At 44.1% G+C, this 23,919-nt stretch overlaps 1 protein-coding gene and 1 long non-coding RNA gene across 2 annotated transcripts in view; both read right to left on the bottom strand.

Moving 5' to 3' along the window:
• HS3ST4 (heparan sulfate-glucosamine 3-sulfotransferase 4) overlaps positions 1-14,270 on the bottom strand; it is a 349,734-nt gene extending 335,464 nt beyond the window's left edge. The window contains 2 exon segments of the mRNA XM_037507398.2: positions 13,544-13,896; positions 13,899-14,270. Of these exon segments, the coding sequence (XP_037363295.1) occupies positions 13,544-13,896; positions 13,899-14,270 (725 nt within the window).
• Positions 14,271-15,714: 1,444 nt separating this feature from the next.
• The window catches only part of LOC119240185 (uncharacterized), a 266,551-nt gene continuing 258,346 nt past the window's right edge, over positions 15,715-23,919 (bottom strand). The window contains exon 5 of the long non-coding RNA XR_008551242.1: positions 15,715-15,739. This is a non-coding gene — a long non-coding RNA (uncharacterized LOC119240185). The remainder of the gene's footprint in view (positions 15,740-23,919) is intronic.

Consider the following 23,919-nt stretch of genomic DNA (forward strand, 5'->3'; position numbering starts at 1 on the left):
TCCAGTAGGGGAGCTAAGAGAAGAAGAGGCAAAGGAATATGGTTGAAGAGGTGGGTAAGGGTCAGACTCTGTGGGGTTTACAGATCATGGTCAGGTTTAAGAAATTTTTTGAGGTTGACAGGAAGGCAGTGGGAAAGCTAAAGTAGGGGAGTGCTATGTCTGCTGTAAGCTCTAAAAGGATCACTTACTCTAGTCATGGTATGATGAACAGATTTCAGAGGGACAGAGTGTCAGCAGAGCAAGATGTCTACTGTTGCAGCCTGGGCAAGAGATGAGGGTGGTGACAAGGCAAGTGGTACATACATACATACATACATACATACACACACACACACACCCATGTGCATAGATGACAAATGGTTTAATCATTCATATGTACATGATAGAACATGCATACAAGTGGGTGTGTACATTTAAACATGTGTGCACATGTGCATACACATATGTTCCTATGTGTACACATATATACACTCTACATATAAAATGTATATTTATTTTCACCTTATCAAACATATTTATAGTAATGATATTGTCTGTACAAATATTGAAGAAAATTATTTTTCAGGTAAAAATAATCAGTATAGGCAAGAACATCTATATGACAAAAAAAAAAAAAATCTGCAAGAGCAATGCCCATGACTGAAGTTTAGAAAACACCAAATACCTGATAACAAAATACATTTTCTTGACAAAATCAGGTAACTTTTATATGTTCTTCTGAAGTAGCTATGATCTCCTAATTTTATTGTGTGTTCCAATCACAAAAAAAATGTCATGCCTGTTCAATGAACTTCATCCTTCGGCCAGATTCACTTCTTGAGAAAAAGAATAAAAAGAGATAAAGAGGACCAGATCCTGGTATTAATTTAGCAGACAGCTGACTGTCCAACTTGGTATCCCTTCTTTTTTGGGCACAGAACCACCAATATGTTCCCCAGACTCTTCTACAGCTAGTGATGGCTATTCAGCCAAATTCTCACCAATAGAATATGAGCAGAAGTTATGCCTCACTTGCTTAAAAAGAAATTGCTTCCTAGACTTCTGCCTCCCTGCTAACTAGAAGGTAGTGGGATAGAGTCCCAGTTCTGATCACAAAGAAAAGAGAAACCCTCTAAGGCAAGTGCTCTCAACAAGAGGCCATTTTGCACCCCAAGAGATATTTAGCGGTATCTGGAGATATTTTTATGTCAAACTGGTGAGGGTGTTAGAGGCTAACTGCTGGTGGTTAGAAGCTAGAGATGCTGCTAAAAATCCTACAATCCACAAGAGAGCCTTCCACAGAGCAGCAGAGTCTTTCCTGGCCCTTAGTGCCAACCCTGAATAAGGCTGTGCTTCTCAAACTTTGTGCATAATAATTACTCAAGTATCTTCTTAAAATGAAAACTCTATTTCAGAAAGTTTGGGGTAGGATCTGAGAGTCTGCATTTCTAACAAGTTCCCTGGGGGAAGGCAGACAAACAAGATGGCAAGATGAGACTCTGAATGATCTACTAAAGTAGAGCTGACTGCATCCCACTTCAGTCTACATGAGTTGGAGTCTATGTGGCTAAACACACATCCCTGTACACCCAAACTCACGGTTTCACCTGTGTTCCCTCTGAGTTGTTGGTCCCTATGCAGTGCTGATAGTTAAAAACCCTGAGTGTCAACTTTCACAATATAGGAGAGAAATCATCTTCTGTCTTATTTAAGTCACTATAAGTTAGGGTCTCTCTACTGCAGCAGTTTGTACCCTAACTAATACAGTGATCTTCTGCAAATAGGAGATGGTTATATCTTTGCTGCTGCTTGTCAAGAGACTTAAAGCCCCCCAGAGCTGATATTCTCCAGAAAAGAAGAAAAAGCATAAGGAAGAATTCCAGTGGAACTGGTAGAAATGCCCTAAGAGAGGACAATGTTGTAATGAATTACCACCAACTAACTGACTTAACAGTTCTGAAAGTCAGAAATGTGAAATGGGTATGGGATCCATGGGCTAAAATCAAAGTCATTTAAAACAGCCAAGCCAAGTGCCCAGCCACAAATGAGTGGATAAAGAAGGTGTGGTATATGTATATACAGTGCACTACTACTCAGCTATTAAAAAAAAAAAGATGAAATCTTACTATTTGCAAAATTAATGGAACTGGAAGGGGTTATGCTAAGTAAAATAAGTCAAAAGGAAAAACAAATGCCAGATAATTTCACTCATGTGTGTAATATAAAGGAACAAAATAGATCCAAAACAAGCCACAGAAATCTGACTGTAGAATTTAAGCTACCAGAGCAGGTAAGTGGGAGGTTGGGGTGAAAGGGTTGAGGGGGCCCAACTGACTACAGTGGAGGACTCTGAGTGCCTTGATGGTGGTTGCGATGTGATGTATAACATATATCTAAAAAGATGTAACCATATACCCCTAAAAACATATATAATGTTGTAAATTGTTACCTCAGTAAAGAATAATACAACTTATAAATTAAATTAACAATAATAAAATTAAATATTATACTAAGCTTCATTCCTTCTGGAAACTCTAAGGAAGAACCAGTTTTCCTACCTTTGCCCTAGCTTCTAGAAGCTGCCAGAATTCTTTGGCTTGTGGTCCCTTCCTCTGTTTCCAACAGCAATGTGAGTGCTTTTCATGCTTCCATCCCTCTGGTTCTAGTTCCTCAGCCTTTGACTTAAAAGGACTCTTGTGATTACACTGGGGCCATCCAGGTAATATTGGAAAATATCCCCTCCAAAGTTAGCTGTTTAGCAATAATAATCCCATCTATACCCTTCCCCTTTGCCAGGTTATCTAGCATATCCCAGAGATTTGGATGTAGTTATTCCATAAGTTTGAAAGCAGACAATAAAGGCAGCCAGTTGGTACAGTTAATATGTCAGACTGGGAAACACAGATAGGGATACTGATAAGAGATGATCCATCAACTGAGAGCACAATAAGAGAATCTTTTGGTCACTCTCTAAACTCATCAATTGCAGGGAAATCCCAAGAAACAAAGGGGCCGTCTAGCTTTTTATATTTCTCCAGCACAAAAGAATGATGCATCAATGGTTGTGAGTCAGGTAAAGAGTTATGCACACAGAGGTTGTCCAGGAACTCTTGGGATCTGCATGCAGTCTGCCCTCACAATGTTTGATTCGTGGTATATAATAGTTTCTGTAAATTAAACTTCTTAATCTGATTTTATGATAAGAGCGCTTGTCCTATATTTCAGGTACTCCCTGGAGTGCAACATTCCAGAAAACCAATTACCTGGGGGAATTCATGGAAACATGCATAGATTAATAACAACTAACATATGTAGACAAAGCAGTTCCCAGCACATCATCATTACTCTGGCCTTGCAAAGCCATTGTGGAGTTATTAGAGGCTGTTATTTCCATTTTAGAGATTATGAAAATAAAGGCTCAAAGACTAAATACTTGTCCATGTACATAGAGCAAGATAAACACAGAACTCAAATTCAAACATTCCACTTCTGATTCCAGGCTCAGCTTTAGTTAGTCCAACTTCCCTCAGATAAAGGCACTTAGACACTTTGACTCAAATATTTCATCAACTCCAGAGACACAGCCACACCCCCCCCCAATCACTGCAGAAGCCTAAACTTGGAGGCAATGGGAAAGGTTATCCACCTGCAATGAGTTGCAAATAAAACACAGTGTCATTACCTGATTATTAAATGACAATTCTGATAATGCATTCAGAGAAACATAATTCCAACTACTCTTGGAGAACAATGGTCTATCAGAAATAGTCTGAGATCTTTGGAAACTTGGGCAATAACAGCAACTGAGGTCAGGGACCAAAAAGAGCCACATCCGACAAAGAATGACACCTGGCTTGTGGCAGCCTGCAGTGCAACTCCGGGACTTTCACTTGGAGGTCTTATCATACGTAAAACGGGAACAAGAAAGTATCTACTTCATGAGGCTGCTGTGAGGAATAAAGGAGACCGTGTCATGTAATGTGGGACCATTGGGGGAGATAGTCTTGGGTGAGTTTCTCTTTCTTGCATCTAATATAGTCTTGTAAATATAGTATGTGAAACAATTTAGAACAATTCTTTGCCAGAGTTCCCAGGTAAAAGTGAGTGCTATTTCTTTTCAGAAGCCTGGAATTTTGTGAAAACAAACAAACAAAAACAAACAAACAAAAACTTAGCACATAGAAGGCACACTTTCCATTCATTCATCATGGTTAATAAACCACCATAATTGAGTGTCTGTTGTGTGCCAAGCACTGCTCTGAGAACTGGCAAGGGAAGAAGATGGATAGGATCCCCCCTACTTGTATGTAGTTTACCTTCTAGTGAGGAGGAGATAAGAAATGAGGATAACTTTGGAGTATAATCAATACTCAGAAGAAAATAAAATGGTATAACAAGCTCAGAAGGGGAAAGGGATCTTTCAATCAGGTAGTTAGGAAATGTCTTTTTGAGGAGATGAAATTTGAGTGAACACCTAAAGGATAGGTAAGGAAACATTGGAAATTTAGGGATCTGGGGACAGAGTATTCCAGAATGAGGGAACAGAGAATTAAAAGATCCTAAAGTAGAAATGACCTTGGTACCAGAACAGAAAGGAAGTCACTTCCACAATCTGTTGTTGAGGTGATATCCCTCAAGTAGCCTGTCCAGTAGGCAGATGAGTTCATCTGCACATGGGGAATTCAAAACTTCTAGCAGGGAAAGGTTAACAATTATTAGTCAGTCTCAAGAGGCTAAAGACAACATGTCAGTAGAAAAGCACTTGGGAGATAAATTACAGGAAATACTCTAAGTCTGTGGCCAACTCCTGGCTCTGAAGCCCAAATGCGCATTTGAGCAAGTTACTTGACCTCTCTGCCTCAGTTCCCTCACCTGTAAATGTGATAATAACACAAGGTTCTGTTGAAGACTAAATGAACCCACAGCTTGAGGCAGGCCTTGACAGAGGAGTACATGTGTCTACTACCACTGCTGCTACTAAGGCTGCTACAATCCTGTCTTCATCCTATTTCATTGCAAAGGGCCACTGCCTGTCCCTGATTTGTCTTTGGCCTTGTTGCAACAGGAATACATCTACATTTAATAATACTCAATTCAACCATTAATCCACACATTGGCACAGTCCAACTACCCCTGAAGTTGGGGATGTAAAGCAATCAGCCCTTTGCCCCTGCCACCCAGAGAATGATAACCCTGTTTATGAATATGAACAGTAACAGTTGTCTCAGCATCCTCTCCACAGTCAAATGAAATGTGGAAAGCAAGGGAATGCTAGAAATGAAGTTCAACATTTTGGCCACGTTCATAAAAAAGTGTTTTCAGCCCAATCTCAAACAAATCTGATCTCAATTTTGCAGCAAAAAGCACCACTAGAAAAGGGAACAGAAAGCAGGAGGGAGAGAGGGATATCGAGAGAAGGAAAAGAGAGACTTCTATCCTAGAGAGAGTTCTCTTTCTATTTACTTCTTTGATGCCCCTCAGTGAAGTATTAAGATTTTGTGTTTATGTTTCTTGTAATTTTTGCTAAATTTATTGCTAGTTATTTTGTCTCTTTGCTTGGTTCAATAAATAGTCTATTTCCTCATTATATTTTCAAAATGTTTGTTGTAAGTATATTGAAGAACTACAGATTTTACAAAGTAATTTTCTCACCAATCATCTTAACGAATCCTATTATTGTCTCTAGTAGACTCATAGAGGGATAGGTTATCTTAGGTTTTCCAAAAAGAGATAAAATGACTGACAATCAATGATATTACTACCTCTGCCCTTTCTTATTCTTTTTCACATCTAATTGCATTTCTATTCATTTCTGAGCAGTGGTAAACTGTAGTGATGATAAGGGCATTCTGGTTTGTTGTGGGTTTAACAGAAGTATTTCAAATATTGCCAATCCATTAAAAATGATACTCTGGCTTTGGGTATGATCCGCTTATATTAGTAGGTATTCTAAAACCAAGAATAAAAATTAATTTTTCAGTGGTTTGTATCATTAATAAAATAAATCATAGATTTTTTTCTTATTTACCTATGAGTAAATCATATTATCAGATTTCCAAAGATCAAACCATCCTTTCATTCCTGGACTAAATCTCACTTTGTCAGTATTTTTATTGTCTTCTAATATAATCATTTACTTGTCCATGTCTCTGTTCTATGAACTCTTTCAGATTATTGTCTATACCCAATTCATTTTGACCCCAACACATAGTTAAAAATCAATATACGTTTAATAAATGAATGAATGAATAAAATGGTAAGTGCACTGAACCTCCCCACACTAACCCTTTTTTGTATCTCTCATTGGATTAAGATACTTCGAGTATCTTAATATACCCGTCTAAAGTAGATCTTTAAAAATTTAATGAGCATGTGGTTTGATGGGCTCCCCACTTCTTCTAATATTAGATCTCTTAAATATTGCATTCTTTATAGGAAAACTATTCCCTATGGTTTTGATGAGACTAATAACCCTGCTTCCTAACCCTACCACCAAACTGAGTCAGGCCTGATTAGAATACTACACAATGATTGTTTCAGCAACGAAACATGATGCAACTTGGGGCAAAGACATCCCTGGGAACTTCTCACATCAGCTATTACGAAAAATTATTTCCAAAAAAAAAAAATAAACATAAAATATGCTTATCCAGGTCTACTGTTTGCTATCTTGATTTAAATGTAGAGACATAATGTATTTGAGAATAAAGCATGTTAGAGGCCAACATGACCAAAAATGGAAAAGGACAGACACCTAGCACCATCATTTAAGCTCCCAGATCCAGATTTTCCTGAAACCATAAATCCCTAAACTTCCCAATTATATGTCAATAAACTACCTTTTTGTGTTTAATAATTTAAGTCCAACTTCTATTGTTCAAGACAAAAAGAAAATTGCCAAATTCATGTGTCTCATTGTTTTCCTATAAATGTTTCATACATTCTTAAATAAAGGTTTCAGAAACTTTGCAAAGAAGTATATCTAACTTGTGTTTAAAAAAAAAGCCAACTGCTTACTTTCAATTAATGGCAAGATGGGTTGAAACTCTCCCTTCGTGAATTATAATTTCAAATTGAAATTCCCAAGACAGTTATAGAGGAGCTTGTTAAACAACAAAAACCAATAGAATCCACAGATTACTTTAAGAGGGTGGTGGTTCAATCAGCTCCAGAGCTATCATTCATTATGCAAAACCAAAACCTTTAAAACTTTCTAACATACAATACAAGCAATCATTCATTCACATAGTCTGGAGTCCTCTCTCCTAACTCAACTGAAAAGTAAAAACCAGGTATAAAAAAAGTAAATCATGCTATGAGTGCTGGAGAACAAGTGAAAGCAATGAAATCTCACAACAGAGAGCAGTAGGTCTGGAGCAGTCCTGCATTCTCAAATGCTTACAGTTCTGCAGAGAAACTAAGACATACGTGTCCTTGGTATCTGAACTGCCTCTACCAAGGCAGGGCAAGTAGCATCCATTCCTACTGTAGGAAAACGTCAGTGTGCAAGGCCAGGGAGCCTACCCAGTCCCTACCCCATCCCCGCTAGGGAGAATTCTGGCTGCAGTTACCTCCTGAAATCAGGCTTTTCTGTTCCTTCAGCTCAAGTTACAATAGACCAAATTCTGGAATCCAGTTTTGATTATTCTCTGGAGAACTACTTGAGAGCTGCTTCAGGGTTTGAAATCCCTCATTCAGACATAATCTTGAAATAAAAGACCACAGTCAAATGAAAAAATGCATTATAGCTTTCTCTTTAGGGTCTTCAGCACTGATAGGCAAGATAAAAGGAAGGAATTAAAGGAAAATGAAGATGAAAAGCCAAGGAAAAGGGAAAACAGGAAAGAGAGAGAGGACACAAGGGGGTAATTTACAATGTCACAAATTCTGTGTGGGGCACTTTCAAGGCCACTTCACTTCATCCTCAAGGCCTATTTCTTTGGAAGGAATATTGAGGCCAGTCTGCAGATGAAGAAATTGAGGCTTGGTGATACTAAGTGACTTGTCCAGGGCATGTAATGAGAATGCAGGGGGTTCTGGCTCACAGATACAAGATCATGTTCCCAACTATGTCAGACCTTCTGCAAGGTCTAATATAGAAGTTTATTCTAGAACCAAAGTGTTTTAGTGGATGAATAGACTCTATGGAGATAATACTGCCTCATCTAAGAAACAGATTCACAAAAAAGAAACAAGTAAATATAAGTAACTTGATGGCCAACAGAGCTAGTATAAAACACAGGGAAACCTAGAACCCATTTTTTTCTAACTCCCAGCTCTTCCTCAATCCACCAGGCCAGAGTCTATTTTATGAGCATGTTTTATCTAATGGATCAAATACAGGAACTCCTGATTAACGGAAGAATAACTGAGAATTTTCCCACCTTTGGGAGAATGTTCATAGGGAACAAAAGGGAAATTTAGTTTTGAATTGTCTCTCTCCACCTCAATGTTCCTGTTTATATGGAGATCCTTTTGTTGGTGTTGCAATATATCTGGGAGGTATCTCCTTCTCCTCTTGCAAAATCTATAAGAGGAAAAAAAATCTAAACTAAAATAGCACATATAAGGCACAATTCTGGCAACGGCAAAGGGTATGGGTAAGCCAGTTACTTTCTAAAATGAGTTTAAACCAGGGGTCACACACTGGTAGCCAGCTGGCTGAATCTAGCCCACAGATGTGTTTTCTTTGCCCTGAAGTGCTGGCCCACTCAGAGCTTTTAAGAAATTTCAGTCTGTTGCCAACATTAAAAACCAGGAGATTTCACATGAAAATCTGGATTTCCAGTTTCTTTTACAAAATAAAAGATCTGGTAACCACATTTACACCTGCAAAAAAGTAGCTGGCACAGAAAAATGGCTGGCTCTTCGGAGAGCAGGTGCAGCCAGTCTCTCCTCTCCACCCAACCCCAGCCTAGCTAGGTCTAGTCCAATCATTTGTATGACCCATTTGGGTCTAAAGGCCCTGAGTTGGTGACCCTGGGTTTAAAAGATTGCCAAAGCCAGTCATTATTAGACTTTTCCCAAAAACATCTGCAATAAGAGACTCTTCAATCAGTATTATGACAGCTATGATAGAAGGTAAAGCATAGGAGACCCAAGCGATTGAGAAATGGAAAATCCCACTAGTGGACCCACTGGATTCCTGCCTTAGGATACTCATTTTTTGTTTAGCAAATACATTCACTCTTGGGAATTCATTTATTCCCGCCAACATTTCTGCAAGGAAGTCTTTACTCTCAGATAAACAAGCTGAAGCTTAGTGATGTTTAGATAAGTTATCCAACCAAGATCAGCTCTCCACCCCCCACTAAGTTGCAAACCTTATAAGGCTGTTGAACAGGTTTAGTTCAGCTGCAAAAACCATGCCTTTGGAATAGTGAAAAAATACTTTGTAAAGTCCAAGAGGCTTATTTCCACCCCTGGACCCTTGCGGCAGCTGCAACCTCTTCCTGGAAACCTCTCCACTCAGATCTTCACATGGGAGGATCTTATGCTTCATTGCCATCATTGCCACAGGGAGGTTTTCCCTAATCACTTCAAGTAACATGCAAGCTGCTCAAAGTGGGGCCCAGAGATCAGTAGCATCAGAGTCACCAGGAAGTCAGAAGGCCCTTCCCCAGATGCCCTGCTCAGGATCTGCATGTTAACAACTTCCCAGGTGATTCAAGAGCATTTAAAGTTTTACAAGCACTGCTCCACAGGAGCTGCCCCGCTGTCCAGTGGAAACATAATGTGGGTCACAAGTGTAATTTTACATTTTCTAGTAGCCACATTAAAAAGATAAAAGGAAAGACTTTGGTTGTTGGCTGTCTCCCTCACACCCTGCTGAAATGTGGGTTCCAGGAGAGCAAGTGCTGCTTCTGTCTTGTTCACCCAAAACTGTCCTGGCACACGGTAAATATTAAATGTTTGTTCAACGAAAGCAAGCAGGAAGGAAAAGACCTGTAGCACTTTATGTGTGGCGGTGTGGCGCCAGGAAGAAACCAGCTGTCTGAAGCAGGAAAGATGTGATCAGCTCAACCACTGAGCTACAGAGTGACTGTGTGCAAGTCTCACCCTCTGGGGGCCACTGTAAGGCAGCAACACTGCTGCCATTCAGCTCTCAGCCTCCCAGGGCACCCAGATGTGATAAAACCTCTAAAAAGCACCAACCACCTCAGGAGTCGGGCCCCCTCATTGGCTGTGTCTTTCCATGGTCCCCTTTCATTCCCTCTCCAGACACCACGTGTGATCACAGCTCTGACCACTTCCCTCTGGTCACACACACAAGCAGGCTACTGAAACTGATGTCCTGCGCTCTTTTCCCTTAGCCAAGAAGACTTGAGCGTTAACTCTTGGCAGTGAAGACAACCTGAATCCATGGAAGGTCACTTCTCATGGCACTGGGGCTGAGCAGGTTCTAAACCAACGCCAGCAAGGTTGCTGACAGTTTGTAAACCACGAGGGAAGGGCAGCTCCAGCTGCCTCTGTCAATTTGGTGAGCTCTGCGGTAGCCAGTTAGTTAATCCCATCCCTTCCCAGAAGTTAAGGTCTCTATGCAGACAGCTTGCATCAGCTCACCCGGAAAGGTACATTGTGGCTTTGCTCTTTCTGGGAGAGAAGGAGCCGAGTGAGAAATGAGCAAAGGGTTTATTCAATCCCCCCAGCTGTTAACCACTGGCCTGTGTCAATCCGCCAAAGGAAGCTTGCTTCTCCAGAGCTGCATGACACACATCCTAATCCATTAGTCCATCTCGCCCTGAAAAGCTGATATACGTGTTCTATACCCTCACATGTGTTTTTAAATCACATGAGATCAACAGCATAAGGAGAAAGCAAATGGATTTAGATATAACTGGAGTAACACCAAGGACATAAAACTGTGAGGGCTGCTTAGTTAGATATGAGGACAGCCCAGGACAGCCAGCTCGGTCCAGGGCAGCCCCAGTTTCTTCTTGTTCTCCCTCTTGCTGAAGACACAAACAGCAGAAACACTTGCAGACTTAGTAGGAGATTAGGAAGCATGTTGAAAAGAAAAAAAAGACAAAACAAATGAATGGGGTGGGGGACAAAACTTTCAATTAACCTGTGGATCTCTAATCGCTCAAACAGCAGAGTAAGATTATGCATTAGACATGTGGTCCACATGGAGGAGGTGGGTCCATTCAGGTACAGATGCCATTATTTCAGAGACTGGGAGGTAGACCAGGGACCCAAGAAGATGGCTTTCTGTTACTCATTTGAATCCATGTCACTGTTTCCTCTTCTGCAATATAGTGAGGGTGTCACTTCCTCTTCCTACATGGGAGAGAGACAGAGCCTGAAGATTCAGATCCTGAAGAGATGGAGCTTGTAAAAAGCCCACAAATGACCTCAAAGCACTACTGTCCCTCGAAAGGTTGGAGGCTAGTTCCAGCACACTCTGCTCCTGTGAGCCCAAGGGGTTTCTGCTAATGGTTTTGTCTGTTGTGCCAGTACTTCCAATCAGCACCACTAAACATTATCGGATCTACCAGAGGCAAGACTTTTGGATAAAGGATAGAGGACGCAGAGGTATCACAGGGTCCTCTTAAGTAAAGATCAAGGGACTCCCCTCTGCCCACATGTCTTCACACTAACATTTCTCCAGCTGCATCCCAAGGATTGACATCGAGCTCCTACACCGCGAGTGATATACCACCACAGTGCTGGAATAATATCTGCAGTGACAGCAGGGCAGTTTATATGCCTTCTTTCCCCAGCCTAGTTACAAGAGAGCATACGAAAATCTCGCATCTTCTACCCCTTTATTCAGGTAAGTCTCCAAACCTAACCGTGGATTTCCTTACATGCATTCCACCACACACACTTCGTCAACTTCAATAAAACAATCTCTTCTCTACTTCCGGCTGCTGCAAAACAATCCAACTACATGTTGGAAAGATGTGATCTTTATGCCTCCCTCCCCTTCAAAGGGCATTTGCCCTTCTCACAAGATACAGAGCTTTAAAATCAGACTAGGAAAGCTAGTTAGCCTCCTAGGGCTACCCCACTGAAGAAGCCAGCACAGTCCTCCAACCAACAGTTAAACAACTGAAACCAGACATCATACCCTCTCTCTATTTTGCTGTTGTTGCATTAATCATTCTAACACCTTTTTAATTATAACCGCAAACTGGAAGCCAGGGCTTGTGATGTTATAAATACTGATTTTCCAGTTAAATTAGGCATTTGCTGTTTTATGTTTTGATAGGAAGGGGCTGTTTGAAGCCTCCTAAAATATTGCAATTAGTTCTTTCTGTTGAAACAGACAAGACATTAACAGACACATTTGCTGGTTCAGTTTAATGTGCTGGAATGTTTATGACTAAGTGTACTTCTCTGAAGCTTTGAAAGCATAAGGCATATTTCTTTAAAGTGGAAGAAATCAATCACGAAACACACATTTATTATGTTTTTTCTGAGGTTATTTCCAAGACTTTCTCAGGCTGTAATTTAAACTTAGAAAGCATGTCTCTTCAACAGGAAGATGACTTGTCAGGAAATAATCCTTATTTTACCTATTGGCTCTGTTAGGACGATACCATCACTTTAACAGACAAAGCTCGTGTTGCTGTTTGACAATTGCAATTAATTACTGAGATGCAACCAACATGAGGCCAGCTACCCAGATCTGTTTTCCAGCAAGATGTGAAAGGGGAGGTAAGAAGGAAGGGGAAAAAAAAATAAAAATAAAAGCAAAGGAGGTGTGCACACGGGATATCAGCATCAGTGTGTTTTAAAGGTTACGGCTGGCAAGAAGGCTGGATTATTAATTTATTTTACCTGCACTTAACTTTCTACTCCTCTCTCCCCCTTTCTAACACCGCTGACAGCCGGTGGAAAAGGAAGGAGAGGAACATCTCACAAGACAGAAGCTCCAATCTGTTGCGAAGGAGGCGGGGGTTAGAAGGGGCACGGGTGCAGGGCAGGCACACCCGAGAGCACCAACTGTCAGGCAGACAGGATGCTCCTGGTGCCAGATCAACCCAGAGCTCGTTCGCCAAGGGAGACAGAAAGTTCTGGAGATGGGGAACATGCTCGGTCTTTACTAGAAAGCCAAAACTCGCCATCATCATTTTAACTGTTCCCTACTCGTTTTGCTCTAACCTGAAAATACTAAAGTTGGATTTCAGCCACGCAAATGCGTTCGAGGGCGAGTTTGAGAGATTCCAGGGGATCTCAAAGCCCCGGAATCCATCTCGCTCTCCAGATTCTTTCCTCGGCGTCCCCAACACAGAGGCGCAGAGCCCCGCGAGGGCAGGGTCGGGACCAGCCCTGGGGCTGGCGGGGATTCCCCGGCTCCGAGCGGGACAGATTCCCGGAGCGTCTCCGCGGACCGGGCGCCCGAGGCGGGCGGGGCGGGGCGGCACTGGCTCCCCTCGCCCGCCTTAAAGTGCCCCTCGGCGGGTCCCCGGCCCCCCCGCGGCTCTCCGAGCAGCCCCGCGGGGTCAGCGGCGCCCCCGGGGTTCGGGCCCTCGGGCGGCGGCGCCGGATGCGCGGGGCCGGGGAAGGCGCGCGTCTCCCCGGGTCCCCGCGTCTCCCCCCGGGCCCGCGCGCCTACCTGTACCACTCCAGCCCCTTCTCGTAGTTCCTGTCGAAGAAGTGCGGCTCGACGCCCACCGCCCGCACGTCGGGGTGCACGCGGATGGCCTCCAGCAGCGCGCGGGTCCCCCCTTTCTTGACCCCGATGATGAGCGCCTGCGGCAGCTTCTTCTCCCCGTAGTCGGGGGTGCTCGCGGCGGCGCCCCTCTCGCCGCTGGCGTTGGCCGCCCTCCGGCCCGCCAGGTCCTCGCCGGCGGTGCTGGACTCCGGCGCGTCCCTCTCGGGCGGCGCGCCCCGCGCCCTGGCCATGTCTCCGGGGGCGTCCCGGGCGCCGCCGCCGCTCGCCAGCCCCCAGCCGTCCGGGCCGGGCGCGGGGGCGGCCCGGGGGGCGCGGGGGGCGCGGGGGGCGCGGGCGGCTCCCCGCGGCTCGCGTTGTCCGGCGGCGGCGGCGCGGGCGGCGGCGAGGGGGCGCCGGGGCGCGCGGCGGGGGGCGGCGGGGAGGGCGGCGGCGGGCTCGGCGGGGGCGCGGCGGCGGCGCCCGGCGGCTCCTGCAGCGCCAGCGGGAACTGCAGGGAGCCCGCGCCGCCCAGGAGGCTGTAGCACAGGTAGGTGACGGACAGGGACACGGTGCACATGAACAGCAGCTTGCGCGCCGGCGGGCCCTTAGCGGAGGCGCCGGGCGGCGGCGGCGCGGCCGGGGGCGGCGGCGGGGGCGCGGGCGGCGGGGCTGCGGGCCTCGGGGCCATCGCGGCGCGGGGCTCGCGGCGGCGGCGGCCCCCGGCGCTGCCCGGACATGGTTTCAGCCGCCGCCCCCGCCGCCGCCGCCGCCGCCGCTGCCCAGCGGCCCCGGCTGCATGAGGCGACGCCGCCGCGCCCCCGGGCCTGGCCGCCGTCCCGCCGCGCCGCGGGGGAGCCCGGCCGCATGGCCCCTCCCGCCCCCGCGGCGCCCGGGCGGCCCCCGCCTCCCCCGCGGCCGCGGGCGAGGGGCCCGAGGGGGGCGCGCGGGCCCGCCGGCCGCACCTGCTCCGTCCGTCCGCGGCGCCCCCGCTTCCCCGCGCCGCCGCGGCTCCGCTCCAGCCTCGGCCGCCGCCGCCGCGCGCGGTTGCAGCCCCGAGTTCCTTCCCCGCTGCTAACTTTCTGCCGGAGAGCGGAGCGGGGCGCGCGGGGAGGAGGAGGAGCAGGGCCGGGCGCGCGCCCCGCCGCCGGGGGAGGGGGAGCGCCTCGCGCGCGCCGGCGGGGGGGCGCGGGGCGGGGGCGTGCGCCGGGCTGGGGCGCCCGGGAAGCGGAGACCGGCCCCTCCGCGCCCCGCGCCGGCTCGGGAGGCGCTCCCCGCCCCGGGAGCCTGCGAGGGCGCGCCCGGCCCTCTCCAAGCACTTTCCCGGCCCGCGCGTGCCGGCCCGCCCGGGCGCCGCGCACCGGGCAGCGGGGCGCTCCCGGGCGCCGCGCTCGGCCGCCCCCTGTTCCTCTGGGACACCCGGCAAACTCGGCCCAGGGCCGCCCGCCCTCCTCTCGCCCTGGCCAGCCGCCTGCCTGTGGCCCAGGAGTGATTTCTTCTCCTCAACACCTTTCCCTTTCCAACTCCCATCTTCCCAGTCTCGCCCTCTTAGCGCGAGGCGCCTGAAGGGTGGAGCTCGGACACGAACCCCCCTGGGCTCCCCGCCCCAGCCTCGGGCCCGCCGCCGCGGGGTGGCTGCGCTCTCTGCTCCGAAGGCTGAGGCTGTGCCCCGCTCTCCCTGGGTCAGCCGCGGGCACACACCTCCCTCCGCGCCCCTGGGGGCTTGGCACTACAGGGCTGGACTGGAACAGACTCACACCACCGTCCCTCTAAACGCGGAATAAGCAGCGGCAGGCAGGGTGCGGGGTGCCTGTGACTGCTTCATTTAATTTTTTTAAGTGTATTTTCTTTGCAGAGAGATTTCCACCCCTCGCCTCCCTCTCCTGGGAGGAAGTGATCGACATCAGAAGGCTTTGGGAGATTCAAAACTAGACTCTGCTTCCCTTTGCCTTTTGCTCGGGGAGGCGGGGAGAGTGGGAAGCTGGAAGGGGAGGCAGAGAGACCCCATCATCCACTGAGACACTCGAGGAAATCTGCTTCCAGGGTCAGGAGCTGGTCCTGCTCATCTGGGGCTGGTTCCAGAGAACCCCATTCCCCCTGTTACCCGTAGCTTTCTTCTCTTGGGCTGATGTGGTTGGCATCTCGGTTTTGTTTGATCACCTAACGGGAACAACAGTTGAAAGGAAAGGTATATAATGTCTAAATATTAACGAGATACATACTGCCAGGGTGGGGCGGAGGGAGGTTGTTAATCAAATAAGATGAAGAACGCGGACTTTTCCCTGAGTGAACAAAAGCTCACTGCTGCTCTCAGCTGGACATGAGTTTCCTTCACTGCAGCTTTAGTTCAGATAAAGATTATTCCTTTATAATATATTTTTTATGGTACACTGGAGACCTCTGAAATGCAGAGTCTGGTGTCCTGTAAATCATTCTGTGTAACTAGGGATGCTTTTTCACACACCACACAACTGCATTACTGTAATGTTAATGGCAGGGGCCAACTGGAGCTGAGAGAAACACAAGCTCTGCCGGTGCCTTCTTCCTCTCCAAGCCCTGCTCTGGAGGCTCAGCCCCCAGCCCCACGCTGCAGAAAAATAGCAACACTACCATAGTCACCCCTCTTTCCAGGTCCAGGCAGCAGGATGCACAGCACGTGGCCCAGAGGCTCCCTGCATCACAACCAAACATCATCCACCCTCTCAGCAATCCAAATGAACCTGCTTAGGATCTTTACTAAAACTATGCTCCATATTTAAAAAGATTTTGACAAAATGGTATTAAAATTTAACCTAGAGGTGGCAAATGGGGAGCCCCAATGTGACCAGCAAAATGACTTTCAAACTGGGTGGAATATTTTAAGATTGAGGGCTTCTCCCTTCCTTAATCTGGCTATGGGGTCTCTATTAATATATCACAGATCCAGCAACTCAAGGCATCTTGGCAGATTGAGAAGCTGCTATCCCCTTAGATGGAGCATGTGAGCCCCAATCTTCATGTACCCACTGGACTGCCCCCAAGGCATTTATGTTATTTGCGTCAACACTGATAAAGGAAACCTGGCAGTATCCCTTCTCCCCCGTTGGTCCCCAAATAAGAGATTCTCAAAAGAATGGAGACTGAATGGTGAAATCTCAGATCCCACAACAGTTGAGGAAGGGGTGATTTCTTTTTTTAAAGAGAGCATTGTAGAAGGTTCACTTAGCCACACCTATTTTTTTTTTCCCCTCTACTCTTCATCCAGGCTTTTACTGGGAACAAATTCTTGAGGAACCTGTACTGAGATGGAGGAGCCACGTAAGGAGAACTCAGACCCCCCCACCAATTCCCAGTGGGGCTGGAGACCAGAGAGAATGCATCTCTCTGTTTCCACTGCCAACACCCATGCTTATTCAGGCCTAACTGAGTTTTTACAATATTCCTCCAACGGGTCTCCAGGCCTCCAGCAAGCCTCATTTCTATTCATCCAAGACAACAATAGCAGATCAATGTTTCTGAGGCTTGGCTCTACTAATGCCCTGCCTGGCTCAGAACCCTTCCTCTCACAGCTTAACTCATCAACTGTAACCTCTTTCCTTTAGCACTCACGGGCCCCTCCACCTTCCGTGGAGCTCACATCCCTGCCAAACCAAACAGTGCATGCTAGCCAAACATGCACATTGCATTATTTGGTTCCATTCCTGTCTGATCAGATGATAGAGTTAAATCAAACCTGTCATTTGCTAGCTAAGTGGCTTTCGGACAGGTCATTTCATCTCCTTGAGCCTCAGTTTCTGAATATATAAATTATGGATAATAAGACTCACCTTATTTTTTATAAGGAATTAAATTGACTTAGCTAGCATATGTAAAGAGACTTGGCTCCCAGCCTGACATGGGGTGATTACCAATAATTATTTGGTTTTTTGGTTAGATTTTTTTAAATTCATTTTTGCATCAAAGAACTGGGGTGCAGGCCAGAGGTGTGGGGGTAAGAGGATTCCCCAGAGACAGAGTGGGGAACAGAACAGGTAGTGCTACTGAAATACACTGCTCAGGGGAGCAGCGGGCGAAAGAGAGGTAGGTCACTGCGCCATGTGAACTCAGGCCATCGTGGTGGTGGCACTGAGACTTAACCCCTAGGCCATCAGGGAGGCCCCCCCCCCAATAATTATTTGAACCTACATATTGGCTCAGGCCATGCCCTGCTTCATTTCCCATTAAAATCTTACCCTTGAAAAGTATGTGTGTACCCTTTCTTCAAAACCAACCTAATGTGTAAGCTGAAGTTCACTTTCCTAAGCTACTCAGTAGCATTTATAACGACAAATGTAATACCTTCTTTTTTTAAAAGTTTTTTAAGTAATAAAAACTACTTCTGGTTAATTTCAATTTGTTTTGGCTTTTTATTAAAGATATTGACTAGCAGGATTTATGATAACCCACTGAAGGAAATTTTTAAAATTCAACAAAGGCAAAAATAGGCTTTGAAAGGACAGTAGCAGGTATTTTCTTGGCTGCTTAAAGTTAATTTTCTTGGCTACTTAAAGTTAGCTGTGACCCTATGACTCTCTGATCAATGAGACATAAACAGAAGTGAGAGTGTCCCCACCAGGTAGATGATTTGACAGACAGTGGGAAATTTACCAGTGGGTGTGTTCTTCCTTGCTGGCAATTGAGCAAGGAAGGGATTGAGCTGGTCTTTGCTGCCAACTTGTCAATCCTCCACACTGAGCATAGATAATACAGATCCTACCCCTGAGGAAATATAGCATGATTGAGAGATAAACTTTGGTTGTTTTCAATTCCTGACACTTGAGTCATGGTGGTTAATAAAATACAACTTAGACTATCTGGCTATTTAAAGCACACGTACTATTACTTTTCTCTGCTGTTGACCAAAACAACTTTTTTAAAAAGATTTATTTATTTATGCATACGAGAACTGGGGAACAGACCAGAGGTGCAGGGAGGGGGTAGCTGAGAGGATTCACCAGAGACAGAGGCAGACTGACTGAGATACACTGCTGAGGGGAACAGTGGGCAAGACAGGAGAGTTCTGCTGTGCCATGTGGGTAGCTCTCTGGCCAGCTGGGGATCATTTACAGTGCTATGATTAGCCTCTTGCACCACCAGGGAGGCACCCAAAACAACTTTCGTAATCCATATTAGAATTACCTTTCACAAAGTTGGATGAATGACAGATTTGAAGTCTACACTGTCCCAACGGTATTGTTATGAGACAGAATCCTTATCTGATACATAGCAAAAATATTTCCCCATTTTGTCTTTTACCTGTCATTTAAAAGTGTATCTATATAAATCTGGTAGAGCACCATACAAAAGCAACATGGTGACAAAGAGAAAAGTTATATACTTAAAAAGAGAGCAAAAGATTAAATAATAATAATAGGTGCCATGAACATATAGGATCTTGCATTAAAAATAATCTCACATGGAAAATCAGGAAATACTTAGAGCTGAAAGCGCTACATGACCAAATTGTGTGTGTGGGGGGGGGGGGGGGCAGGGGGGAATGGAGAAATTCACCAATACTTAAAGGTAAGATTGTATCTTCAGTACCCAAAAAGAGAGTATGTTAAAACAAGTGAACTACATGTTCAACTCAAGAAGCTAGAAAAAGAGAAAGAAAGTGATGCCAGGAAGAATAGAAATGATAAAAATAGAGCCATTCATTTATTTTTATGTGCTATGGGCTGAATTGTATCTCCCCAAATTTCCTATCAAAGCCCAGCCCACCAATGTGACTGTATCTAGAGATAAAGCTTTTAGGAAGTAATCAAGGTTAAAGTGAGGTCATAATGATGGAACCCTAATGGAATAGAACTGTGGTCTTATAAAAATGATAACCTAGCACATGCGCACATTCTTACCTCACATACACGCATGCACCCTGACATCTGAAGACTCAGTGACAAGCTGGCCATCTGCAAGCCAGGAAGAGAGTTGTCACCAAAACCTGACCATCAGACAGCCTGGTCTCAGACTTCCATGCCACAGGAATATGAGAAAATAAATTTCTGTTGCTTAAGCTGCCCAGTCGATGGTCTATAATTCCAGCTGACTAAGACATTTAGCTTTCATGATTTGCAAGTGTTTATTTTCACCCATTTTCTATTGCTTAGTTGCTATTTCTGATTCATAAAAATCTCATATATTGAGGATATCAGATCTTTATCACATATCTTTCAATTATTGGGTTACCAGCTTGTATTTACAAATAAATTGCTTTTAGGGGTTTTAATTACATTTTTCATTATTATATAATTAATCTCTCAATGATTTCATTTGTAGCTTTTACCTTTGGTGGGAAAAGGTATTCCACAAAGCATGTAAATGTTCATCTACACTTTCTTCTAGCACATTTTTGGTTTATTTTCTACACTTAAATGTTTAAACCATCTGAAATTTATTTTGGTATACAGTTTCACACAGTGATTTAACTTCATTATTTGTCTTTACTTTTTTAGCACTAGTTATTTACCAATTGCTTGAAACTTGGTTACATATCAAACCCACAATGTTGGAATTTTCTCATCCAGAAATACAGAAAACAAACCTCCATTTATTCCAATCTTCTGCTTGATCCCTTATTACATCTGTAATTTTATGGATGTAAACCCTGTACAAATCTTTCTCTGAATAAGTATTTTGACATCTATTTCTGCTTTGTTCAATTCCATAATTTTGTGCTCTCTTTGTTTCATTCATTTATTCATTCTTGCAAGTGTCATTTTGAAGCAACTAATATATTCTGGGCCTTAGCTTAGACAGAAAGTATAAAAAAGTGAGATGGAAAAAAAAGATTCTTGTTTGTCATGAAGGCAGAAGCAATCACATAAGCAAGTTTAATAAGCTGAGGTAAGTACCAAATGAGAGAAAAGATAGAGTGCTATGGAGTGCATTGTTGGGGCACTGAAGCAACAAGCAAGAAAGGATGTGACATTTAAGTCCATATATAAAGGCAAAACTGAATTAAGCCAGGTAAATCTGAAGAGTATTTTTAGTATGTGTAGCATCTCACCTACTTCATTTGTTATAAATACATTTAGAAAACGAAATTGAATGCAACTTCCCTAAAAGGAAAAGGGTATCTGCAAAATACCTACAGCAAACATTACAATGAAACATGGCAAGATATTAGAAATGAACCCTTTAAAGTCAGGAGAAAGGCAAGTGTGCCTTCCATTACAGGTTCTATGCAGCATTAAACTGGAGTTACAGTTAATGCTCTAAGACAAGAAAGAGTAAGAACAGACATGAGAGTTGAGAAGAAAATAATAAATTACTATTTGCCAACTATGTTTGTTGGCAAAAGAAACCTATGAAAATCTACGAACAGAGTTTGGCAAGACTGCTGAATAAAATTCAAAATACAGAGTAATAGCATTCTTAGATACAATTAGGATACCCTAAGAAAACATAATTTTGAAAGAAAATCCTAATCAAACTACAATCAAGCCCATTACATATCTAGATATATACTTAATAAGAGGCAAGAAAGTCTTTTAATGGATAAAATTATATAACTCTTTGGAAGACATAGTATCAGTTTCCTAAGTTTGCCAATAACAAAGTACCACAAATTGTATGACTTAGTGCAGAAATTGATTATCTCACAGTTCTGGAATCTAGAAGTTCAAGGTATCAGTAGGGCTGTGCTCCCTCCAATACTCTGGGTAGGATCCTTCCTTACTTTTTCCCTTCTGGAGGTGACCCTCAGTCCTGGAATTGAAGTGCCTGTAGTGGCATCCTTCCAGTCTCATCTTCTGTTTTCCCATGACATTCTCCCCGTGTGTCCCTGTCTTCACATGACATGACACCTCCCTCTTCTTACAAAGACACTAGCCATATTGGTCTAGGGCCCACCCTAATAACTTCCTCTTAACTTGATTCACTCTACAAAGGACTTATTTCCAAATAAGTTTCCAATCGCCAATGCTGGGGTTAGGACTTCAACATCTTTTGGGGAGATGAGATTCAACTCATAACATGCACAGTAAGATATGAACAAACAAAATATTTCTGCATTCTTCATTATTTTGAATTAAAAACTCATGGTTGCAAATATAAAATTCTCTTCATTTAATCAATATATTCCATACAAAACCCCAACAGAGGTATGAATTGTGTATATGTTGATAAGTTGATTCTAAATTTTACATGGGAATATAGAAGTAAAGTAATATCCACCCCTCTTTGAAAAAAGAAAATATAAGCAGAAAAATTACTTTCCCTTTAAGAAGTGAAAGTTTAATTAAAGGAAAAGATTAAAGTTTCTTAGCCCACAAGTACTTTGTTTATTCAGGCACTAGAATATAAATTCTTTTCACTTTCTGATAAGAAAGTTGAAATGACAATCTCGTGAACTAATCAAGGGGCTCAGGTTTGTTAATATGAAGCTCAGATGAAGCTTTTAGGAAGGAATATTGCAGGTAGAAATAAATGTAACTAATGATCTGATCTCCATTTTAGGTGACAAGTTTGACCCTGGTGTTTCCCTGTTCTTCCTTATAAAGAAAGGAGAAGTCTCTTGCTGGGAAGTTATTTTTAGAGCAGAATTATGTCTTTACCAATCTGAAAAGTAAAAATGTATATGTGCATAGATGTTGAAATGTGCAAAATACATTTTCCATAATTATGAGAAGTCATAAAATGTGACTAATGTAGAAGGAGGTAGTGATTATTCATTAAATGTACTTGGTATTCATTTCAGTGCACTCATTTACAATTAACTCACTGTTTCTTTTAATTTTTATTTTGAAATAATTTTAGAATTACAGATGATTGTCAAGATAGAAGAGTTCCCTTATATTCTTCATCCAGTCTCCCCCAATGCTAACATCTTACAAATCCATGTGTATGTGTCAAAACTAAGTAATTAAACTTGCTACCATATACAAACAACTAAACCACACACTATTTTTGTATTTCACTGATATTTTCCACTAATGTCCTTTTCATATTCTAGTACCCAATTTTGTTGTGTTTCATCATCCTGTCTTCTTAATCTCCTCTGATCTGTGTGTTGGAGGTGGTCATCCAGAAGTGACCTCCAGGGCACCTCCCTGGTGGGTTAAGCCTCAGTGCTATCACCTCTATGGCCTGAGTTTGATCCTTGGCCAGGAAGCCAACCCACATGGCTCAGCAGACCTCTCCTGTCTTACCCACTGCTCCCCTCAACAGTGTATTTTAATATTAAGTATTAGTATTTCAGATCTGCTTGTTCTGCTTCCCACTCTGTCTCTGCCCCCCCCCACCACACACACACATACCTCTAGCCTATATCCCAATTCTTCTATGCAAAAAAATTATTTAAAAAATTAACAAAAAAAAAGAAGTGATCTCCAGTTGACAGGAGAGCTAGAAGGAGAGGAACACAATCAGAGGCTCCACACTGCTCCCTTCCCTTGGGCTGTACATTCCACCTACCATTCCTGCAAGGGGAACCATTCCCAGAATGCACCCTTGATACAGTGTGTTATTGGCACCATCTGGGCTATATAAATGACTGAAACCCATTCAGGTTGTTACAGAGGTATTTCTATGAAAATGAGGAGGAGCATAGAACAGGCACCATTTTCCCTACCTCCACTTACATGTTTAGGATTACAAGCAGCAGGCCATGAACCAGACTTCCTGAATGGGGGGTCGAGGGGGGGCAGCTGGGAAGCAGCGACATGGATCTATAAATGAAGGTAGAATGAAGAAGCAGACTTGGAGGAACCATGCAGAGGAGAGACATGTAGAGACTCTTGGTAGAGGTACTTGGAAGAGATATGCAGGTGAGAGACATATGGTCTTCGGCAGAGACAATGACAGCCATTATTTTGACTTCACGGTGGATTATGTGGCACATTTTGTGTGTGGATTCTCTCCTTACTTCCCAGCTTTTTGTCTAACCCCTTTCTTATGACACCTTGCCAGAAATTACCTTAGACTTGTGGAAGCATTCAGGCCTCAGCAGCCCCGTTCAGGTAGAGCCTGTTTGTCTGGACATTTGCCCATGACAAGATGGGTAATTTTTGGAGTTTTATTAGGACTGTCCTTTGTTATCTCTCTCTATGCGCTCCAATTCTATTAAAAATCTTTCACACTAAGATTATGCTCCCTATGTTTTTGTGCATGCGAATAGACAGATTTCTAACTAGGTTACTTCATGAATGTCTGTTGAGCAGGTACAGGAATTCACATTTTGTGGCAGCTAAAACAAGACTTGTATGTAGTCCCTTGCTTATTATTATTGCCAACTATCACTCTGGAGTGGTCTCTTGCTTTCTTCAGTCTCCTTGCTCTCTGTGTATGGAAGCCAATTTCAGATCTCCCCTGAGGAATTCCCG

The sequence above is a fragment of the Talpa occidentalis genome, unplaced genomic scaffold (genome assembly GCF_014898055.3).
Source record: "Talpa occidentalis isolate TD23 unplaced genomic scaffold, MPIMG_talOcc4v2.1 talOcc4.12, whole genome shotgun sequence".
In the NCBI taxonomy this organism is placed as follows: Eukaryota; Metazoa; Chordata; class Mammalia; order Eulipotyphla; family Talpidae; genus Talpa; species Talpa occidentalis.